The 25741-nt window shown below is 30.6% G+C and overlaps 1 protein-coding gene across 1 annotated transcript; it reads right to left on the bottom strand.

The window, feature by feature from the left end:
* Positions 1–24209: 24209 nt before the first annotated feature.
* Positions 24210–25342, bottom strand: LOC147813975 (zinc finger MYM-type protein 1-like). Its single transcript, XM_087160185.1, has 2 exons — positions 24988–25342; positions 24210–24880 (listed from the first exon to the last, which is right to left on the bottom strand). The coding sequence occupies exons 1-2, from the start codon at positions 25340–25342 to the stop codon at positions 24210–24212; spliced, it is 1026 nt and encodes a 341-aa protein (XP_087016311.1).
* Positions 25343–25741: the final 399 nt, after the last annotated feature.

Genomic DNA, 25741 nt, shown 5'->3' with positions numbered 1-25741 from the left:
CGCTTTTGCCTTAGTGAAAAAACATGCATAAAAATAAAATTCTACTTCTTTTCTCTAAGTCTGCATTTCAAAACACGTGTGCTATAATCATAAACACTCATGAAACATTGTACACAATTATTTAGAATACAACATGAGAAATCGTGTGTAAGGTAGAATAAAATGTGAAAATAATCTAATTTTGAGTTAAACGCATTTAAAGACTTAAAATCATTAATTAATCCACTATTATCATATAACACAAAAACTGTTATAACTAAATAAATAATTGGAGTATAAACAAAAGTAAAGAATTTTTAGAAAGCTAAGAGTAAAAGGACTCTAAATTCATAATAAACTCAATTTCACAAAATTTTGCCCTAAGTCATATATTTGAACTAGTCAGATTAAATTTTGATGCTCTTTTTATTTAAAAAAATTATTTATGTAACCTCAAAAAACAATATTTGGCTAGATAAAAACAATTCGACCTTTAGATCATATAAAAATAATAACTTTCACGTGACATGATCTTAATCCGCGCTATATTACAGAAAGAAAAAAAATCGCACCAAACGCTGAACAAAATTTTATGAGCCATTTAAACAAGAAATTCGCATTTTCTGCTCAGAGATTCCATAAAAGTAAAATATATTTTGTATTCTAGTGAGTCAAAATACCGTTCACTTTTGATCTAATGATTGGATTTTTAAGCTCCCAGATGTACTCTTAAAATTTTAAAGAGCACAATTTTAATATATTTATGATTAAATGAGGTCCCTCCTACGAATAAAAACAAAGTCAGACACAAAAACCCACTTTCTCTATATGTACACAACTTTTATGCTCTTTGAACCACTATGCCATAATCCAGAAGGAAAATCATTCTCATAAAAGACATTTATCAATTGCATTTTATAAAAATCACTACAAAAGCTTTCATACGAAAAATTAATACAACAGAAAGCCATATCTCTTAAATACTTACTTAGAAATCTGTGATGCACTAAACACAAACAATAATAATTCTAAGAGTCTCTGAATGATGGCTTGAGACAATGTACTTTTCCTAAACCAAAAATTTTAATGCTATACCAACATTAAACAATTCTTTACGCTTTCTTACTTCCAATGTCTTTTTTTTTTTTTAGCATTTTAACGACTTTCGGTTATTGACCGTAAAAGTGCATTCTTCCGGCAATAACTGCTTTCCCTCCCAACCCTCCAAAAACCAATATTCGCATATTCAAAACGGATATTTTTGTATAAATAAAAATTATTAAAATTCAGTTGCCTACATAAGACAAAACTGAATTACACTTTTAACTTTTGATTTAATAATCAATAAGTATTTCATCAACCCAAAATATAATCTTAATGTTTCAAAGGACAGAGTATAAATATATTAATAATTTAATTGTGCCCTTAGACAGGAAAAAGGTAGTTAAGCTTACCTTTTATTTGACGGCAATGGGTTCTCTGTGGTTTGAGTGAATTGAAAGTAATATCGAAATTTAATGATGTATTATTTAATAGAAAAATTTTACATGTTGTGAGAAAGAATAGGACTTCTCCCTTAGTTGAAGAAATACCAAATGAAAGTGGTGGCTAAAAAGTAAAAAAGAATAAATCATAAAATATAACATTTATTCTGAATTAATATTTAGACCTTGAAAAAAAGAGTCACACGTTAGGATAATCGTAATTCTCACACACCACACTTCCTGGTTGAGAAAGGAAAACATCAGAGATCATTTTATCCACTACCCTTCCTTTGAATTAAGTGACGAAATCTGTCACAAAACACACTTTCTTTGAATAAACAAACTTTTATGTGCCCTTCGGACTACTTAAATTACATCCCAATTTATTAAGATCCAGTCATGTAAAACTGTTTTCTAAAAACCCCAAATATTATTCATCGATATGTCATGAAAATCTTAGTACAGCAACAAGCCATTTCTCTTAAATCCCTACTTACAGACATGAGACGCTCTAAACCTAAACAACGCTGGTAATTCCTGATGTTTCTGGTAAAGACCTTAATGAAGCCAATCGGCGAGGCATTTTTCCCAAACCTGAAACTTTAATGCGATTCCAACTTGAAACGACCCTTTACGTTTTCCTACTTTCACTTTCTCTTCTCCAATTAACGACTTTCGGTTAATGACCGTAAATGTGCATTCTTCCAGCAATAACCGCTTCCCAACCAACCCCTAAAAATCGATACTCGTACATCCAAAACGGATATTTTTAAAATGAAAGGCAGGAAAACTCATAATAACTCTTCCCATTACTCCAGAAACAAAGTCATGAGCTTTAAGAATCTGATTCAGCTAGATAAGAAGGAAATTTACGACCCCCATATCATTTCCTTTGCTTCGCCCTGGAATTACGGGCATAAAGGGGGATATTCCAGCAAAAGAGATAAGGACCGAATAAGGCGGAACGGTCTAGACGAATTTTTCATGGGACAGAATGACCCTACCATTAAAGAAGACTGCCTCTGTACACAAAGAATGGAGGAAAGATATATATTTATTCTTTACGAAGGATATGAAAGCAATATTTCTTTCATAAAACTAAAGTTTTTAGCTTGACAGCTTCTTTTAGCCAGCTTTATGTTAATTTTACTTGTTATGAGACAATCGTGTAGATTTAATTAAAAGAATGTCAAAATTAATACACTGTATCAAACAAGTTAAGCCAGAACTATACAGAATTTATTGTAATCACCAGATTTAAGTTGCCTGTGCATCTTTTCATAAAAAAAAACTTTAGCTGTAATACTCGAGTTTACGAATTACATGAAGATTTTAAATCTTATTTCATAAACGTTCCTTTTTGCCACTTTGGGCTAGTTTTTGGCACTTATATCAGTAAGACATCCTTTTACTACATGAAATGACGAATAGTGAGCAACATAAGATGGGTAAACATAGCAGCTAATAAAACAACATCATGAAATGATGGATAATTAGTCGCCCAACAAATCATGTTGGATGACCATCGAATCAGTAAAACATGATCTTCGAACATGAAATGATGGATGTTGTTGGTCCTAAATATCATTTGATGGTTGGTTATCATAGCAGTCGGACATCTTCCATCAAGACATTTAGAATTTTTTTTTAACCAAAGAAACTAAATATATTCTAATGATTAACTATTATAAGAAAAAAGCAAGATAGTCCATGGAAGTTTACTGACATATCAAAATCCATGAATATAGGTTGAAAACTGTTGGAAAATGATGACCATCAAAGGATGTTGGAATATCGAGAATTCCAAAGTAAAACCAACATAAACATCAAAATCTTTTGATATTTATGTTGAAATGTTTTTAGACTTAGTTATCCTAGACCAGCAGTTCCCAATTTTTTTTCAGCTGTGAAACCCCAAATGGTCAACCTTATTTTGGCGGAACCCCGAGACTTCATGAATGAATTTCATTAACTACTGTGAACATCTTAACTAATAAAAGAATATCAGTTACTTTGAAAATATGCAATGATCTAAAAGTTATTCTATATTTCGTCAATAAATAATAAATTAATGGAAAGTGAAATTTTTCATTATATAGTATTGTTAAGATCGGCCTTAAAATTAGGTTTTATATCTGACAGTTGAATCCGCAGGTCTAGAGCGGCATCTAGTCTTGTTCTTAATTTGATTTTAGTAAACGCATAAACTGAGAAAGAATGGGTTGATGCATGATTTACGCTAAAATAAAAATGAAAAAGGATCGAAAATAAGCATAGTGAAAATAAACATTTTCATAGAAACATACTGTAAGAGTTAAATTATAATTAATATTTTGGTGCGTATAAGGATAAGGTTATTTATGTATTGTAATTAATAGAATGAAATATTTGGTAAATGTACTAGTATTTGGATATAGTCATGATAAAAATAGTTAAATGAATGAAATGTCGTGATAAAACAAATTAAGGCCGAAATGTATAAAAGGTAATTAAAATAAATTAAAGGGGATGTGATCGTTAAGGAAAGTGGTAGTACAATGCTAATGTGGGATAACAATAACCCAATAGGTTCAAAGGGTCACAAAGTGTGAGGTTTGAACAAATTGGATAAATTGGTATCACCGAATTTAGAATAAGGGTGAAAACTAAGAAAATCAAAGATTAATGATAAATAAGGTAAAGTCATGCTATATCCAAACAATATATATGATTTAATACAGTAAGCTGATGTCTCCAATAAGAAAAACTAATAAATCACACTTATGCATGCCCATAACAATAAAAAAAGTACTCACCACATACAGAAGGAAAAAAGGCGATAAACAATAGCTATAAAGGTAAAGCTAAAAATCACACAAAACTTTCTGTTCAACTAAACATTTATTTTTGTAAAACTACTTATTTTGATTATTGCGTAACAAACAAGCAATATGATTCCAACACATTTAGTGGCACAGAAAAAAATATATCTTTTAAAAGAAAATGGGTGACAAGAGAATTTAGCGAGACTAAAGGCGTCATGCATAAAGTTAAATATAAAAGTACGAGTAATTTAACCGTTAAAATAAATATGAGAAGAAAGCTTAAATTTGAGAGGGCTTTTAATGTTAAAGAAAAATTAAAGGTATAAAATTTTGATTTTAAATTTACAGAATTTGATTATAGATATGGATTTAATTTAAGATAAAGGTTAAGAAAAAATGTAAAAAGAAATCCCTCGATACGGACCAAAGTCCGCATCTCGGAGAACAAGAAAAAGTTAACCTGCCCGAAGGCTCCAGAAAAAGAGAATGTAATTTAAAAAAAGCCTTAAAAATTCCTTAACTGGGGTAGACCAGAAAAACTACGACCAATTAAAATTAAAGAGGCGGAGAGTTTGAAATTTAAAGGAAAGGGATTGGCTAGTTAGCCCCCCTAAAATTAAAGGAAGAAAAAGAAAGGCGTGAATAGAGGGGTTGGTTGACTTTCCCCACAGGAAGTGCGATGACCGCAACGACCATGAGAAAGGTCAACAAGAAAGTTAAAAATAAAATTGCTAAATGGAAAAAAAGGAATAACGTTTAAAGAAAAATTAAAGGCTTAAGTAAAATTAGAAATTAATTTGTCACTTTACATTAAGTGTAAATGTGACACATACTTTTTCATTTTTGAGTTGTTTTTTTTTATGCGATATTTTAATGCAATTTTTTTATAATCCATTTCTAAAATTGTTATTGAAAAAAAACATTGTTTTGAATTTTCTTTCTTCACAAACATTTTAATTAATAACAATTTCATAGAAATAGCGAAAATATTAAACAAATAATAAATTACGAATTCGATGCAAATTTAGTTTTAGCTTTACAAAATCATAACTGGTTTTAAAAAAAAGGGGGGTCTTAACTTTTGGAACTCCTGTGACCCTTCGAAGAAACCGCGGAACACCATTTAGGTACTGCTACCCTAGACTAATCAGTCTTTAAGTTCATCGATCTATCAAGTGAAAATAAATAGTTTGAGCAGAGAACTAAATTTGAACAAAACTAGCTTTTCAAAAAACTCTATGCCTTCTCGTCTATTTTACAAACAGTTATAATGATGCTCTAAATGCTCGAAAGCAGAATTTAGGAACAGATATGACTATAGAGTAGAATTTAAAAACAGATACAACTTATAGAAGAATTTAGAAACAGATCTGACTTTAGAGTGGAATTTAAAAACAGATACAACTTATAGAAGAATTTAGAAACAGATATGACTTAATCTACCTAATAACAATTATTAGGGGTAAAGAATTTTCATTGATAAACATTTTCCTTAGTGGAAGTCACATTTAATAATTTCGAAAATAAGTTTTTTCGATAAATAGATGTTTATTTATTTATTTTTTTTTTACACAGATCGTTGTTTTCATTTTTTAATCTCATTTAAATATTAATTTATTAATACAATAATAATTTTATATAGTAATAAGTTTGCTATTTTTCCTAAGTATTTGAAAAAAATTAAATAATAGACATGAATTAACGAACACCTAGCATATTTAATGCTCGAAATACTTATGCTAGGTGATAAAAGTATTTCAGTTCAAAGGAACCATACAGAATGTTAAGAAACAATTTAAAATAATTAACCTTTGAAGATAAATTTCTATTTATTCTATTAAATATTTTAATTTATTATCAAAACTTTAATGCAATAAAAATCATTGAGTAAATGAAAATTAAACACTTTACCTAAAATGAAATTGGAAAAAAATAGAAAGTTATTAATACCTATCGAACAACATATTAACTTCAAGAAGAAAAGAAAAAAAAAAGAGAAGATCAGACAAAGAAATCGGACAAAATTGGCAGGTAATTTTGAAACTAGATCTGGCTTCTATAAAAGCTATCAAATTCCAGGTAACAAGATGTAAATAAACCTCAAAATAATGGTTTCTTGAGATGGAAATATATATCACATGTCCAAATTGGCGTAAAGCCGGCAGCACGCCAACATCGTAACCCTCAATCAAATGTCATTAGAAGGTAAGAAATAAAAAAATAGAACAGTAGGATGCGGCACTCGAGGCCGACAAAACTCAGCAAGAGGCGAGTTCGATAGCATCATTTTGCAACGGAAGTTGACATCGCCTGCCGACCCACACACTCAAATTCATTTTATCTTCTCTAACCTATTTTAATGCGTGAAGGTGTTGCTATTTCAATTTTATCCAATTATTGATCAAAAGATAGTATGAAGATAGTACTTAATCGAACAGCTGTTTATGCGAAAAATGTATCGAATTGTTTTATGTTAGTTCTGTATAAAACTTATTGTACAGTGCGCAAAATAAAAAACAGACCACTCTGAATAACTTTTGATCTAACGAGCGAAACTTCACGTTCTTGGACCCAATGCTAATGGTTCCACAAGGAGACCTTAAATATGCTAATTAGTTAATGCAGACGATATTTTTTAAGTTACGAAATCAGACGCAAAAATATGCTTTCTCTGGATAACTATTTTCAACAAAATTTGGATTTCTGACCCTGCCAAGAAAAGGGAGTAGCAGCAATCTGGGCGAAATTTGTCGAATGAATATTTCCTGAGAAAAACGAATTTTAAAAATACGACTTTTTGAGAATTTGATTTTTCAGGAACACTTCAACCGATTTCTCTCAGAATTTGAGTTTCGCTGTGTAAAATTACATTCTTTAAAATTATGTAAAAAAATTGCATTCCTTACAATTCAAAATTTTTTCGACTATTGTTGAATGAAATAATATGAAATAATAAATATCTACTAAAAGTTATTTTTTTGCATTTAATTATCTTTGGATAAATGAATTTTATAATTTCTGCAAAAACTTTTCAGTTCGATTAAAAAGATTTTGAGATATGTTGAAATAAAAAAAAAATAACATTAGGGGCTCCAAACTTAAGACCACTCTGCTGACTAAACTATTTGAACCATATTTCCTAGATTATGGCTACACTCCATATTTTTGGAGTCAGAAATCTGAATACGTCGAATAAAGGGTATGTTTATTCTCCGATAAAGTACGTTTCTGTGTCTGATTTCGTATTTTAAAATATCGTCTGCATCTATTTAATTATCATATTTGAGGTCACTCCCTTGAACCCTTAAAATTGAGTTCTAGAACGTGAAGATCCGATCATTAGATCAAAAGTTATTCAGAGTGATCCATATATTTATTTTATTTATTCATTTTAATTTACTTATTTTTATTTATTTATTTATTTTTGCGCACTGTACGTTCGTGCATGTATATTACTCCAACTGTAATTGTTCATTGTTGACTGCAATGTATTTCATTATAAAATAAATATTAAACCATTGATTTTAATTTATTTGAAATGCTTGCAACAGCACATTTCATTTCATAAATTCGGCACAAATTTCGATATTTTTATTTTTTGTACAGAATGCAATAATTCAAAATATATTATACGTTATACGCAATACATTACACAACGTTTGTCTATTAATAGAAATTTTTTTTGCGAACTGAATACTATCATACATATAAGCGAAAGAATTTTTTACGTAAGAAAAATCGGTCCAAAGTATAACATGGTATTATATCTTGGAAGGCTATATATTATACCTTTTTATGTGTTGAATCTTTGACCACTACAAGTTCTATCTTGAACCACTATGTGTTGCATTTCGGATCACTGGTAGTTACTCGTTCCAATAAAACAGCTTATTTTGAGTTCCTTTCTCCCAAACTTATTAATTAATTGAACTTAAGTAGTTCTTTAATTAAAATTACTTTTCAAATAATTCATTTAAGTTAAAATGAATGTAACAAATCATATAACAATCATAAACTTCGTACCAAATAATATTTTATTGGAATATTTCAAAAATGTTAAGCTTTAAGATCATAAAAAATTTCACATGTTATGAATTACCAAGTCAATAGAAAAATATATTTGTGCTAACTAGATCATTAGCATTCATTTTGAATCGCGCAATATATTTAGACTCGTGCAAGGCACAACAAGCACATTTTTTAAAATTCTGTTAGGTTTAACAAAACTAAATATTTTTCTAAAATAAATGGGTTGTTTTATCTTAGCGCGAATGGTACTATGGTACTTATTCTTCTTAGCAGGGCTCGAAAAAACTCAGAAATTTTACCCGACCCCGAGGACGGCTTGTCCAACAATGTATCCGTCCTCCTTTGAAACTAACCCGTCGCTTCTAAATAAATAAAAATATAATTTTCTCTTATTTATTACTAACAATTATATAAATTGCGCAATGAATTAGTAGTTACTAGAATTACAAATACTAGGATAACATTATACGGTAATAAAAGAAATACTAGGTTACTAATAGTAAAGTATTTCTTTATTGAAATAATTTATTTCTTTAATGAAATAATTTAAATAGCAAAGGTCAAGTTATCTGTCAATTATCATGTCAATTTATCCGATGGTACTGCGTTTTTTAAATGAATCAAATACGACGTTTGCCAGTTCCACAATGGAGCCAATGATTTACAGAGGTTTCTGCACAGAAATCTGAAGGTTTTTCATTTAGGTAGATGTTCATAATTGCGGTTGACGCTTCTTGTTTAAGACCAGTACGTAATGTGTTTTTTTCTAAGTTCATTGCTGAAAAGCCCCTTTCAACCGCTGTAGTACTCCCAGACAGAGAAAACATCAATTCCACCATGCGCAGTATGTTGCTGAATTTCGAGATTAGAGGGTCATTTTAGAAGTGAGGAGCTAGACTCTTGTAAGATAGTAAAAATTGAAAATATATCACGAACATTAAGGGGAAAATGGCCGTCCGCGCGGACGTTGGATTCGAGAAATTTGTTGTCCGCGGGGAATTTTTGACCGCCGAGGACGGGCGGTTTTTCGAGCCCTGCTTCTTAAACTGCTGTTTGTAGAAAATGCAACACCATGAAGGAATCATCAGAATCAAATGAAATTCGCAGCAAATGTCAATTATAGGATATTATGCAAATTAATAAAGTTTCAGAGCCATCGCGCGTGCGTGGCGCGTGCAGCGCCCTCTAAATTGATGCTGAAAGCGTATAAATAAAGTGCTGTAGCGGGACGTTGAAAATAGTCTATGATTATTTGTTAGTGGCAAACGTTTAGTGAGACCTGAGTATGCCTCCACGACGGAAGAATAAGAAATTCAAGCAACTTACGGAGTTTGAACGAGGGAGGATAATCGGCCTTCGAGAAGGAGGATTTTCCTATCGCGCAATAGCAGCTCGTATGCAGCGGAACAGTTCCACAGTGATGCGAGTTTGGAAGCAGTGGACCGACGAGCACCGAACAACTCAAAAAACAGGCACTGGACGACAGAAGGTGACGTCAGAGCGCGATGATCGACACCTGCTCCGCATGGCGGTGAATGATCGCACAGCTTCCTCCAGGCAGCTGGCAGCACATTGGTCTACTGCTACAGGTGTACAATTGTCGGCTTCGTCAATTCGTCGTCGTCTGCTGCGCCGTGGATTGCGTGCAAGGGTGCCATTATACAGGATTCCCCTCACGGCGGATCATCGACGGCTGCGTCGGCAGTGGGCTCTTGAGCACAGAGACTGGCGAGCTGATTGGCACCAAGTTGTCTTTTCAGATGAATCACGCTTCAATTTGTGGACCCATGATGGCCGTGTTCGTGTTAGACGTTATGCCGGTCAACGCTGCCTTCCTGAGTGTATTATTGAACGACATAGTGGTCGAACACCCGGAGTTATGGTCTGGGGTGCGATTTCGTATCATGGACGATCCAATTTGATACGAATTGAGGGTAATCTCAATAGCAACAGATACGTCCGTGAAGTGCTACAGCCCGAAGTCGTTCCTTTCCTTCAAGGCATCCCTGGAGCTATCTTTCAGCAGGATAATGCACGTCCACATGTTGCGCGGACTGTTAGAGACTTCTGTTCAGCACAACGCATGCAACTTCTTCCTTGGCCTGCTTATTCGCCGGATATGTCGCCTATTGAGCACGTGTGGGATATGGTTGGTCGGCGTCTCACTCGTGATCCGCGTCCTGCAGTTTCCAAAGACGAACTTTGGTTGCGCATACAAGCGATATGGAATTCTCTTCCTCAAGCAGATATTCAACATCTGTTTGACTCCATGCCACGTCGTATAGCAGCACTTATTGCAGCGCGTGGTGGCTGCACCAAATACTGATTTCGGACGCTTAATTTGTTTCTTTTGTTTTGAAAATTTCATCATTTATTTGTATCAGTACAAGTCGTTTCTGCATTAAATTTCATTTGATTCTGATGATTCTTTCATGGTGTTGCATTTTCTACAAACAGCAGTTTAGTTTCATTTCCAAATCTCAGTACTATAGGGTTTTTTCTTCCAATCAAATTGATCAGGAAAAAAAAAATCAGTAACTAGATAGTTGTAGAAAATTCGTTAGTACAGACTTAGTAAACCTTAAATGGACCACAACATAGCAAATAGTACTTATTGTCCCATATATTAACTACATATACATTGGTCTAAGGTACATGCATTTATAGGCCCAACACTTTTCTTAAATTGAACTCAAAATAATTGTACTCAAAATACTTGGGACAAAGCGTGAATAGTCATTATTTTTTTAAAACAACTATGATTTTTTTCCATACTAAGCTTTCATATTGATAAATTGCTAATATTGATAAATATTGATTTTCATGATTTGAATGAGCCTACAAAAGCTCCAATCAGTTTGGAAGTAGCAAACAATCCTACATCGTTAAACTTATTGTGTACTCTATTGAATCCATCTTGTTTTCAACGGGAAATAAGCTCTCATTGTCATTTACCGAAGAAAAAAAAATTCTAATAAATTTGTTTCAAACAATGTCTTGCAGTTAGTTGGAGAGAAAAAACTTTAAAAAAACTGACTTGTAACAAAATAGTTATAATTTTTATCAAAGGAAAAATGATTTCCTTATTGTCTTAAGTTGACAAAATGAATGTGTGAAACTTAATATTGAAATGGTAAACTGACGAGATTTGGGGGCACCTTTGGGTCGTGGAAGATACGCAAGCTGACACTGTAATCTCTGCTCACAGGATCCCCATTATCTAATCAGTATTATTAACAATGATCGAGTTATGTAACTAGCCGAGTTAACAGAAATGACTTATGTTTATAGAGAATTCTGGTTACGTTATAGCAATTGTTAAACTGCAAGCTATGAAATGCATTCTATAAGATGATCAACAAATTTTACTAAAAGACAAGATTTCAAAAATAATATTTATTATATTTCTTGAAAGTTATTTCAGTAGACTACAGAAAAATACGGAGACATATAGAGTAGATTTGCCATTTCGATGGTCTCGGAACTTTCACTCCATGAATAAATTTTTACGATATTCTATTTATTACTATTAACTATAACTATTTATTTATTTTTGCTTCATTTTTTTTCATTCTTTAGTTCTCTCCAATTTCTTCTCAAGCAGATACTAGTGTGGGCAGAGAGGGAGGCGATGGACGCAACTGCCATCGGAATCTTGCAAGAAAAAGCATCTATTTTACCACTAAAGACACTAAAACTTTTAATATGTATAAATTATCAGGAAAAATATTTTATGAAGATTGATTTTTAATTTTAAAACAATCTAGTGGACCCCTGCCCTTGTTCGCTGACACTCCCCGACCCCCAAAGATTGCTGTGCAATCTTATATGGTTTGTTTTGCAAACCATGCTCGCTTTGCTCGCTACGAAGTTAAACACTTTTGAAATATGTTCCATCTTGAAAAATAGAATTTGGTTAGTCGTCCCGCCCAATGATATGGGCACTCGACTGTTACAATGCAATACAATATACAATTTGACAACCACAATAAAATACAATAAATACAGTTACAAAAAATAAATAAATAAAAAATAACAATGACGTTAGAGTACAGATGATTTCGTTACAACAAAGACAGCTGAAGTCCAAAAGCATGAAAAGAAGAACTCTTCGAAGGAGGACGGTTTGATGGTTAAAAACAATTAGAAAATGTATAATTGATAGCGCCAGATTGCAAAAAAATCAATTTAAAAATTAAGAAATATTAAAATTTAATTAAGAAATACAAAATCTTGAGAAATATTAAAATCTTTGAAACTAATTCCTCTTTAAAAATTAAATTTTTTGTGAATAGTGATACAAAACTTTTTGAATTAAAGTAAATGACGAGCAATAAAAAAATATACAGAAACAGAACAATAATTATGCTTTCAAAAAACATGTATGGCAGCATGTCTCTTACGAATTCTTTCCATGTTACATCGTTCACAGCTGTCATCAATGTTTTCTTCTGCTCTTCGAGCACGCTTTTTCTTAATTAAAAAGCATGATAGCACGACTAATAATCATTTTTAAGTAATTAATAATAACTATGAATAAAATTATAACTATTTCACCTTCATAGGAATAATTAAAAAGATAATATCGAACATTTTGGTGAAATGAACTATTCCCTTTTAATCTTTTAATTCTGCCCAAGTTATAGCTCACTTAGTTTCGCTTTTCGTTGTCAAGAAAAAAATTCCTTCAAAAATTTGTAAACATGTATGTTTAAGCTTTCATGTGTGTCATAGTTCACACACTTGATATTTCAATTCTGTGTTGCCAATGCAGAAAGGGAAGTAGGACTTTCTTTTTCACAGTGTAAACGAAACAGAGAGAGATTTAAAGTTCTAAGTCATTAAATTTTAAATATTCTTTACTCTTAATAAAAACTTAACAATTCTTTGTTGTACAATACTCAAAAAAAATTTTAAAAAATCGGTCCACCTTGAATAACTTTTGATGTAATGATCGGATCTTTGTGATGTAGGATTCATTCTTAATGGTTCGAAGGGGTGCTCTGAAATATACTAATTATAATAAATGCAGATAGTATACAAGTTACAAAATAAGACACAAAAACGTACTTTTGATGAAAAAATCTTTTTACAATGGATTCGAATTTTTAATCCCCAAAATATAGGGGGTAGCGCAATATGTAGGAAATATGGTCCCCATAGTTTGATCAGGAGAACGATCCAAAGTTTTAAATCCTTAATTTTAATTTAACTTTTTGCATAATTCGCTCCATATCGAGAGAGTAAAGTTTTTGCACACAATCATAACATTCATTTATCCAAAGATAATTCCATTCAAAAAAGAAATTTCAGTTATTGTTTATTATTTTATTTAATAATAGTCGAAAAAAATTTGGATTGTAAGGTATACAAATCTTTCGTCATTTTAAAGTATGTAATTTCAAATTTCAAAATAGAAAATTTTAGCGAAATCGGATGAACAGTTCCTGAGAAATCTAATTTCAGATGTACAACTTCTTTAAAATTTGATTTCTCAGGAACTATACAACCAATTTCGCCACATTTATGTATTTTGACATCTAAAATTACATACTTTAGAATGACGTAAAAAATTTTATACTTTACAGTGCAATTTTCAACTGTGATTAAATAAAATAATAAATACTTGCTAAAATTTATTTTTTACATGGAATTATCTTTGGATAAATGAATTTTATAATTGTGAGCAAAAATCTCTTAATTTGCTTTCGTCTTTCCATCTTTTTTTCAATTGAAGCTCTCCAGATATGACGAAATACGTAAAAAGAAAAATTAGCATTAAGAAGTCTAAACCTTGGATCAATCTCCTGACCAAACTATGTGGACTATATTTTCCAGATTTCGGCTACTCGCTACGAACACGTCGATCGTAAATAAGTTTCGTCATCCTGATTTCGTATCTTATATGAATATTGTCTGCATTAAATTAATTAGGATATTTGCGGTAACCCCCCTCTAACCATCAAGACCTAGAACGTGAAGGTCTTGATGGTTAGAGGGGGCACGTCTGATCATTAAATCAAAAATTATTTAGAGTGGTCCGTTTTTTTTTTTTTTTTTTTTTTTTTTTTTCTCTCTAGTACTGTACAAATATACAATTAATTTTTAGCATGAAAGAATTTCCTCATGCATTTATTTTACATAATACCAGTTTGTAAAGTAATGATTAGAATTTTTATTAATGCCTATTTATATTTTCAATGGTTTTTTCAATTGAATTAGCTGCTTTTATTGTTGCCCCACTTCAGTGATATAGAAAAATTCGTTTTATAGAAAGATATATATTCCAAAGATAAATACTGTATTCTTGTTCTTTGATGATTTTTTGAACAAGTACTTCACGAATATCAGAGACAATGAAATCTTTGACTGATAATAATTAATTGTATATAACTGAAATTCGAAATTTTTTCTATGTTATTTACATTAAATTAGGAAATGTTACTAATTTCTTATTTTCCAAAATAAGAAACTAATTTTACAACCACAAATTTTTATCTAATTAACTTTAACAAAATACCGAACTAATGGTCGAATAATGATTAATAATATAAATTATCAATTGTCTAACTAATAATTAAATATAATTAACTTTTAGCAATAAGAAATTGATGGGAATTAGACATTATTATACACTATGATTATTCAAAAAACTTAAGCTAGATTTTAAAATTCTTCAATTTTATTTTTTAAGTAAAATTTTTAAAGAGTGTGATGATCTCTGAAATAGCAACTAAGAATGATTAGTAGTTTATAAACCTCGGTGTTTATCACCATTACTTGGTAATCAATATTATCATAATCTATTTTCAAATACCATTAAACAAATAGAAGACTTATTAAAATTCAGTACAGATAAAGCTGAAACAGGAAATATATATTTCTCATCGTGCCTCAAGACTCCATTAATCTTTCTATGTATAGAGTTGAGTTGTGAGAGAAGAACGGCATTCTTTCCCAGCAGAATTCCGGGCACTTAATTGCCAAGTTCCATACTTTTCCAAATGTCGTCTGCAAACAAATTCTTTTAATTCAGTTCGTAAAAATAATTGCAGTGCTCAGTTCTCATATTTGCGTAATCTAAAAAAATATTTTGCGTTCAGCTGTCAGAATGTGTTACAGAGTTTAGTTGTCGCCTTTCTCCTCTCAAAGAATGCATCGTCTGCTTGTATTTTTAGCTTTTTCATCTTGAGGCGTGAGAAAGAATTAGAATTAACTTTTGGGTAGCTTAGTCATTCCGTGTGTTGAAATGACACATCGTGGGAGGGATTTCAAAAGAAAAAGAAAAAAAACTTGTCGTTTTGTTTTTTTCTGAGAGATACCCTACATTGCTGCCTGTGTAACAAAGATGCACTTCAAGTAAAATATCAAGTCACTAAATTTGAAATAATGTGGAAGGTTGTTGAAATCGTGACAAGTCGTTCATTTTAAGTCTATTCATCACATCCAAGTCTCATGTAAACCGATCACGAATTTGAAATTTTCAGAAAATTGTTTTGTTTGGAACAAGCACAATGAAGATTTGGAATTTCCAAAAATTACTTTTTATGAACTCGTTCTTTTTCCACCCTTGATAAAATTGAAATGAAACAAAATAATAAAAATATAAAAAAAAAAGTAAAAAGGAAAGAAAAGAAACTGATGTAATCATGCTAAAACAGTTGTATAGATATAACAGATAGATTCGAAATTGTAAACTATTTATTTATTTTTTTTTCTAAATTTAGAATTGTTAATCTCGTTGATCCGTTAAACAAAATTAGCAATTTGTTCGTTTCGTTTTAGTTTTTACTTTAAAATATATTTTAAGACAAAAACGAAATCACGTAACTGCCTGCAGTAATGGTACAAGTAGAATTCTTTTCCTACATTATACCAGCCGTAACAAAATAAAACAAATATTTTTCTCCTTTTTTATTTAACGAAACATAATCAATTTCAATATTACTGGTATTCGTATTTTGTTCATTGTAAATTAATTTTTAAAAAATCCGAAATCATCATATTCCCGAAAAGCATTGTTTAATTCAAACAAAAATCGGAAAATCTTATATTGTAGATTCGAGCGAAAATAAGGATAAGCATTAACAAAATAAAATAAGTATTTTCTTCTCTTGTATTTAATGAAACATAATTAAGTTCAATGTTAATAGTATTCGTATTTAATACTTTTTAAATTAGTTTTGAAAACTTTGAAATCTTCATATACCAGAAATACATTATTTAATTTGAAAATAATTCGAAAAAGCTTAGATATTGCTGATTTTTAAAAACAAAAATAAGAGTAAGCCTTAACAAAATAAAGCAAGGTTTTTCTGTTTTTTTTATTTGATGAAACATAATCAATTTCAATATTAGTGGCATTCATATTTAATTCATCTTAAATTAGTTTGGAAGACTCTGGAATTCATATTAAATTCATATTAAAAAGTTGTTTCATATTAAAAAATTCGAAAAATCTTATATTGTTTTTCTAAAGAAAATAAGGATAAGCCTTAACAAATTAAAACATTTATTTCCTTCTTATTTAATGAAACATAATTAATTTCAATATTAGTAGTATTCTGATTTAATTCATTCTAAATTAGTTTAGAAAACTTTGAAATCGTCATATTCCAAAAATACATTGTTTAATTTTAAAAAATTCGAAAAAAGCTTACATTTTTGATTCTAAAGAAAATAAAGATAAGCCATTTAAAAATTCATTTTTAATAATTTACTGCTACCGTGAACTTAAATAAAAATTGTATAAAAATAGTTACAAAAAGTAAAATAACAATAATTTTTCCTATTATAAATTGTAATTAAATTAGAAATTAATAAGAAGTTTTATTTAACAACATATAAAAGAAATTGCTATAAAAAATGCCCTATATTCTCATTTTTAAATAAAATATAACTGGACAAAACGAAAAGAAATTCTTTTCATCAGAAATCATATTATGTGTTAAGTAATTAATTCAATTAAGAGATTCAAATCAGATTCAGAATCATTTAGAATTAATTCAACTGTATGTATCTTAAAAAGATAAGGATATAAATACTTTTAGTCGAAACATTTCTTTACAAAATTGTTCTGAAACATTAAGGATGTCTTCTTTTCATTCGGGAACTCTAGATTAATTTAATAGGACATTCACGTCTCTAACTTCCTGACACCTGTCTGTCAATATCTTAATTATTTTACATAAATAGGATATCTGTCAAGTAAGCATAAATTTTAAGCGCATTCTATTTGCCAGATGGTAAAGTGAATAAAACAGTAAAAGAAAAAAAAAAGTGCTTTTTAATTTAACATTTATTTTGATACTTTTAAATAGCAGCTGTTTAATACTTACAGTGTAAATCAAAAATTTAGAGTTAGTAATTTGAGCATTAAATATTTTAAACTTGTGCTTACAAAAAAATTTTGTTAATATTTTAATTTAATTTAAAAATCAATAATCTATGTCATAATTTTAATACAATTTTAGGTTTTTATGAGCATAATCAGTTTTTTAAATGCAGATATATAGTTACATTTATTTCAATTTTTTTTAAAATATATATATTAATTTAGTTTCTTATTACTTCTGTTCACAATAACTTATAGAGCTAGTTAAATACTTATCCCTCGATCCAAATTACGCTGTCCAATACAATTTGTTGACTGAAGTCCGCTAAAAATATGATAAACTTAAAACGAATTTAGAAATAAATTAAACACTGCAGACATTATAAATGATTATATCATTTTGCATCTTTCCTGTTGCCAATCTGATAAGTTCCAAATTGTCATTTCTAACTCTAAACCGGACTGCAAACTCTTATTCCTAATTTTATGTCACCCTAAATGTTTATTAAAATACTTTCTTTAATCAATAACAATATTTTCTAGGAATCAATACTAAAATTAACATATCTTACGCATGTTGCCGTTTTTGACGCACATTTTTATCGATAACAAAAGCTAAAATTCCCCTCCGCTAACGGTGCCAAACGATCAGAATAAATGCATAAGTCTTCATCCTCTTTAAAATGAAAAGGATGAAGCAGGACAAACCCTTATAAGGTGGCATTTTTTTGTCTTGTTATCAAAGGAAATAAGATGATAAAAATGTTTACATCCTCGAGTGTTTCTAAAATCAAAAACCCATTCCTCCAAACTATTAATCATTTTCAAGTTTCTTTTATCATTAAACATCTTGTTTGTAGTGATAAAAAACATATTTATGAATCAGAAATCTGTCCACCAACTTACTAAGGAAAGATAATGGAGAAGGGATGGCGGTTTGTTCAAAGCCTGAAATTGTATATTTTCAAAAGTTTTTTTTCTTCTTCTTCGTACACACCATTTAAAGAAGTTACAGTGTGTATAATTTAATAAAGCGAGAACTGACTATCTCGGGTCACTTATTGTCTTCCCTTTAGTGCGGAAGAAGAAACGGTCACCTGCTGTGTTAGAAAATGACTCATTAAAAACACATTTCTTTTGTTAAGTAACATGAGCCAACCGCGAGGGTATTTTTCATTTATTTATTTAGTAATCAACACTTGGACCTTCTTAAGAAGGCGAGGCAGCATTACGCCATTCTAAAAGGTTTTTTTTTTTTATTGATTATAAGCTTCTAGAAAAACACGGTTCAACGTTGAACGTTAATATGTAGAAAATTTGCTGCGACTTTAAAAAAAAGTTTCAAAATGAGTCGAACTTTCGTTTAAGTTGGGCCATAGTACATTGTTATTCATTGATAGAAATTTCACAGTAAAAAGGGTTTAATAGCAATTTATTTAATTGCTATTTCACCATATTAAAAAGAAGACTGTCAAATGACCGTAAAAAAGAGGATATTCAAACTGTTAAGTGTTAGATAAAACGTTTATTGATTGTTTTTACCTAATATGGTTTAACAATCAGGACTCTATTCGAGGCATCTAGGCCCACCTTATAAAGCCATTTTGCTGCTTGCAGCTTGGTACATCTGTATCTGAGAGAGCTAATCGGTCAATCTCATGGCCAGCTGAACAGCGGTTCGAGTTGCAGTCGCCAATACCTAACGAAAAGCCTAACTCCAATGTTCAGTTAAGTTTATTTTTTACGGTTTTGAATCCATGTTATTTATAAATGGTAAAAAAAAATAGGGTTTTGTATTCATGGTTTTATTACCATACTAGACAGAAACGGTTTCAAAACCGTGAAGGTAAAAAAATGTTCCTAACCATATACTTTATAGTTAATAAGATGGGCAGACTGCTGCGTTTATTTTACTATAATTTCAGAAGAAAAATTCTAACAGTGTCCAGTTTAAAGTGGTTTAATTCACACAGTAATATAGTTCCTGCAAAATAACCATTATACATCTTATCTTCAGTGATAGAATAACACATTTGTGTATCAGAAACTTGTTCAATCACTTATTCATATAATGAAATGGAAATATAATAAAATAGAATAATAATAAGAATAGAATAACAATAAAAAAATTTACTGAAAAGGAAAAATGCGACTTGTTCAAAGCTTAAAATTGTATATTTTCTAAAAGTTTTTTTTTTCTTCATACTAATCAATAATAATGGACATCCTCGACCTTAATAAAATTTATAAATGAGTCATGTTTTCATTCAAGTTAAATCACAGTATCCAGTCATTCAGTACTAATACAATTATGTTATCAAAATTACGTTATAAAAACACTTAATGATTTTTGTTAATATTTTTTACTTATCACAAGATTAACCCCTCTAAACTATTGTTTATTGATACAATGTGCGAAACAATACTGTTCTATCATATTATTTTTACACTTCTAAATATTATTCGAAATTATTTTTAAATTTTTTCCGCTCAGTAAGTGAATCAAAAAAAAATTTTTTTCTTTACTTACATCTGTTTAAATTGAAATAGTCAGATAATATGTGAAAACTTTTCAAGAACCCGTTCCGTCTCTTACCCGTATATTTGTTGAAATTTTAATTCTTGTTGGAGTTGTTTTTATATATTATATCGTTTTAAGAAGCGCATTTTCTCACAATTTTCATAAACTTTAAAGCCCGTAAAGTAGAAAAAATATTAATGATGTACTTTTCAGATTATTGTACATAAGTGTCACTTGTCTTGATGATGTAATTTGTTAAAGCCTTAATGGGCATCAAAAAAGAAGGGGGGAGGAAGAAAAGAGAGAGCATTTTAAAATAATGATTCCAAGAAACCTCAATTACGGCCAATTTTAGCCCTATAATTTCATTTCACTGAAATTACATTGGACTTTATACATTGGATTAATGTATCCCACCCAACATTTTTATTTTAACGAAATGATTGAAAAACTAGTCATTGATCTCGTGATAAAGGAATGCATTTAAAAAACGTTTAAATTTTCTTCAAAAACAGGGTGGTTAAAATTAAACTGACAGTACTCAAAGGCTCGTAGCTCCTTTTCTGTCGAATGGATCAGCAGGATGAAACTTCAAGTACTACATGTTTTGTAGATCATGGAGTCGGAAATAAAGTAGTACAAAAATTTGCCAAGAGGTGGCGCTGTGCTTTTAAAATTTATATGCAAAAATTAAGAGCGCATGTCATTTATCTAATAAAAGCGATGCGTATTGTTTGACGAAGTTATTTGACCGTTTTTTTTTTTAATAATATATTCTATAATTCTTTTATATTTTAACATTTATAATTTTATTTCTTTGCAACAGCACCACCTGTTGACAAAATTACGAAGAAAAAAAATTTTCCCGCTGTAACCTTATAACTCCATAATCTATATAATTGGATGTTAACTACTATACGAAGTTTTTTCCGGATTCGTTCTGTAGAACCGGAGCTACGGGTCTCTGAGCACAGCCAGTTTAATTTTAACCACCCTTTATTGCACTTGCTAATGAAGTTACGCTTTAAATTACATGTTATTATATTGTCATATAATCATTCATTTAAAAAATAAAGGTAGTTTTTTATAGTAGCGCTTATTCATAAATTAATTCTCATTACCATTGTTTTCCCTTTTTGAGCAATGCTAAACTAGCCATTCTAGGAAATTTTGTTTTTAACATTTTCACGGCTAAAAAAATTTCCGATATTGCCAATTTCTTTTCAAAACAGTTCAAAAAAGTATACAAAAACCTTAAAAAGTGAAACTCATTGTGGCAGAAACTGGTAGATTTTCATTAAAGGAAGAAAGTGGTCATGAAATACATTTTTATAGAAGAGATCCTCCCTGTCTTTAATATGAAGAGAAAAAAAATGAAAAGAACTTTTACTTCTTCTACGTACTTTCGATATTCATATTTAAACCTCTTAACTCTTTGATGCAGATGGAACACTCGTTTCTCTTTAAATATTTTTTTCTGATGCTCTAATTACAAGCTAAAATATATTTTGGTATTCTTTAATTATAATTAATAGTCTAATAGTTACTAAAAAAATCGGTTAAATTATAAGAATTATATTTATACTAAAATATAAAATCCACAAAAAATAGTTCGAAAAAAAATTTATTCATTCATATTCAAAAATCAATTATTGATTTCAATTATATCAATAATTATTGATATCATTTACTGATTTTGTAAAGGAAAGAAATTTCAATTCAAAATTTCTGAATATCTGTCTCTCTTAGATATGAAATGAACTGCAAATAAGTGCAAATTTTAAAGAATAATGTTTGGAAGTGAGCAGTGTTTGGAAGTTTTTACCTTAAACGCAGAAAAGACACAGGCATTTACTGCTGTATTTCATAACCATAAATTATTAAATACTAAATATATTTTTTTTTCACTTATTTTGACCTAAATTTATACAAAATAATGAAAAAAGTATAAAAAATATGTTTAATAAAAATTCTTCGACAAAGTGTTAATATCTCAGTTAAATTTCAATAATCATATCTCATTATGTGTTTAATATTATGAAGTATTTATGAACTTAAGCATACAAATCATATAATATACATTCATGATTTCTGTAAAAATATTTTTAGAACATCCATTTAAATCCATCGATATCCAGACAGGATTCCACAAATGAAAAAAAAAAAATCCTTGCCGAACTCCACGTAGCCGACACGGATCGAAACACTCCCATTCTTCAAATACACTCCGCTGAGCAAGTTACTTATATTTACGACTATTGAATGCCCGCTCGCATAGGTCATTCCAAAAAGAACCGTTCTAAATCAAGCACAACAGACACATGTCACAATTCAGAAAACGTTCTTTTCAGCTAGCCGAAAAATAACAAAAACGTCTGCTTTTGTCACCTCTTCCACCCAAAATAAAGAGCAGACCATGGCCAAAGCATTCCCTTCTAAATTTGTAGCTGGCCGAAAATTTCATAACAAGAAATAAATGACCTGTCTAGAGGGGAGGAGAAGTTTTAGGCCTTGCGGGAGTTTAAAAGGAGCCGACAAAGCCAGCTTAGCTCCTTCTGGCATCTCCCAAAAAGAATTCTGGCAGGATTTTTACCACGGTCGTGGGGGATTTAGAAAAAGACGCTTCCAACAGCACATCATTTGGTATGAAAAGATTTACACCTTTGGTGTGATATCTTTATCTAAATAAAAAGGGGAAAAAATGGGTTTATTTTATTTACGTTTTGGCATTGAATGAAATGAAATTGAAAAAGAATGCTTTGGGACTTAACTTCCTTTTTTAAACCGTCGTTTAAATGTTGGGTCACGACCCGTTTTCGGACTGCAAAAATTGAAATATCGATCACTTATTATAATAAATATGAAGCATTTATGCAGCGGCGTAGCTAGGTAGCCAAGGGCCCTGGGGCAAATTAAAAAAATGGGGCCCCACTGATATGTAAACTGATTAGGTTTCATCAAATAAAAATATGAAATATACAAATACTTTAAAAATGCTAAGCTACTTAAACTCTTTTTTGTGCACTGCAGGGCAGGTAATAAAAATATTAAACAGTAACAACATAAATTACAATTAATACTTGGTGTAGGTTTGGCTAATAAAACGAACTAGAGAAGATACAGGGGTTTATTATATAAAAGTCGGACCTACCAACTGACTAAATAACAATTATATTTAAAAAATTTTCCTAGCTTTAGTTTTCGCAAAAGTATCAATGACTTCATTTAAAGCCAGGCTTGATGCGGTTTTGTTTTCAATTGCTATTAGCGATAAATGTCGGAATCGAGTTTGGTCCATATTATTTCTTAAATAATTTTTTATTACTTTTAATTTGCTAAATGACCTTTCAGCTGCTGCAGAAGTGACAGGAATTGTAAAGAATATTGCTGCAAATACTTCCGTTAGGTCGCATTCTAGCATTCCAGATTTGCTCATTATTTCCTTACATAATTGGTGAAAAGTTGAGTTAGTTGAGATAAAACTAGGTGGTAAATATTAATAAATTGAAGTGAAAAACTAGGGCCTATTATATCTGAATATTTTCTTTGGAATTCGTCACACTTTTGTAATAAAGTTGCTTCATCAACATGTAATAAAAATGTTGGTGTTAGAAAATCGAATATATGACAGACTGCACTCATACCAATAAAACGCGTATCTAATTGAGATATTACTGTGTCTAGTACATTATTGAAAATCTCAATTTTAAATATTTTTTCTCGGTTTGGAAATCGGTGATCAGCAGCTAATTCATCAAAATGTTTTTTTAACTTTTCTTTTCCTTTTTTCTTGAAAATGGATATCAATACCATATTTTCTTGCAGTTTCACTGGCTTTGTACTTGAATAATTTGAAATCATTTCAATAAATTTGCAACTTTGCTTTGGTCTCTGCTAAAGCTTTACTCACCTCGCCCAAATTGATGTCGCATTTTTGTAAAGTTTTGGATGCATAATTGATGTCGTTCAATACACTGTGCATGAATTCGCAAAGCAACACGAACTCGAAATTTAGCATTTTTGTTTTAATACTCTCTCCTTCACTACGCTCATCTTTATTAGGACTCTGATAATGCTTTGATAATATCATAATAACGAAGTTTTATAGCAGATATCGTATTGACTCTACTGGACCATCTAGTCGGATTTAGATTTTTTAGAGTGGTGTCCGATTCGCCAGTGAATTTTGACAATAGATCCCAACGTTTGATGCTGTTTCCGAAAAAGTTATACAAATCTTGCAACGTTGCGAAAAAAATCTGTATTTTCACACAACTGCTGCACAAATTATGAGTGGCACAGTGTACATACTCTGCATTAGGCTGGATATCCTTAATATGTTTTTGTACACCATTATACACACCACTCATCACAATGGCTCCATCATAGCCTTGCCCTACACATTTTTTTAAATCAATATTTTTGTCGATAAATAATGTTGTCACTTGGTTGACTAAATCTAATGCGCCATGTTTGATGGCTGCATAAAAGCCTAGAAACACTTCTTTTACTTCTATATCAATTGGCTGTCCATTTTCCGATCTGGTTATTACTGCATACCTCACAACAATGCTTAGTTGATCTGCCTTCGATATGTCCTGTATCGTATCCATTATGATGGCAAAAAACGGCGACGCTCTAATTTGTTCTAGTAGATGGGTTTCGAGTTGGGTCCCCAAGCTCTCAATCATTTCATTTTGAATTGTTGCACTCAGATATCTTGTAAATCCTAAAAACATAAAAAAACACAATTTCAAAAAAGTCCTGATATTAAACAGTTAATAATTATAAACAAAATAAAACGATAAAAAAAAACTTAGAAATAATTATTGTTACCTTTGGGCATATCCAAAACTTGCCGCAAAATGTGATCATATCGGGCGATAAGCTCTACAAAGGACAGAAAATTTCCGTGGTATCCTTTCTGACTTAAGTCTTCTTGATGTCCTCTCAAAGCCAAATAACTCTTTGCTAGGGTAAGTATGATATCGAATAACCTTTGAAGAACCATTTTCCAAAATGATGCCTCTTTGCGAATTTCATTTTCAAGTTCCTTGTCGATAGTATTAGTATTGTTTTTTTTTCCAAAATTCATACACAGCACATGCTTCCGAATGGCCACTCGAACAACTGTGCTGTTTAATTCTATCTGATAAATGTTTCCAATCTCGAATTCCTGTACACCAAACATTATTCCTTTGTGAAGCAAATAACCAGCAGGGTTGATAATAGGCAGCGTCTAGTATTTTGGAATTTACAGACACAACCAAAAATGATTAACTGGCCCATATTTAGAACACGAAACGTAGTACGATTTTGAAAAACACCTATTGTTCTGATTGATGTCTGTTGGAAAAGGTCCTGAAGGCTGTAAAGGCCCCATATCAAGAATTTGACGTTTTTCGTTATCACTTAATATCTTGTTCGCGAAGTTTCCAAAGTCATAAGAAGATTTGTCGTACACATTTTCGAAAAATGTAGAGGTCTGTGGTTCCTCCAAACCCTCCGCTCTTATGTGTGTCATGCAAACATCATCCACGTTCACATGATCGGCGGCGGAGGTATCTCCAACTGCAATAATTGTCGAATC

The sequence above is a fragment of the Parasteatoda tepidariorum genome, chromosome 3 (genome assembly GCF_982258835.1).
Source record: "Parasteatoda tepidariorum strain Cologne lab strain chromosome 3, Ptep-v5.0, whole genome shotgun sequence".
Lineage (NCBI taxonomy): Eukaryota > Metazoa > Arthropoda > Arachnida > Araneae > Theridiidae > Parasteatoda > Parasteatoda tepidariorum.
Note: the sequence above shows the minus strand (reverse complement) of the source record. Positions and strands in the feature narration are given on the sequence as shown.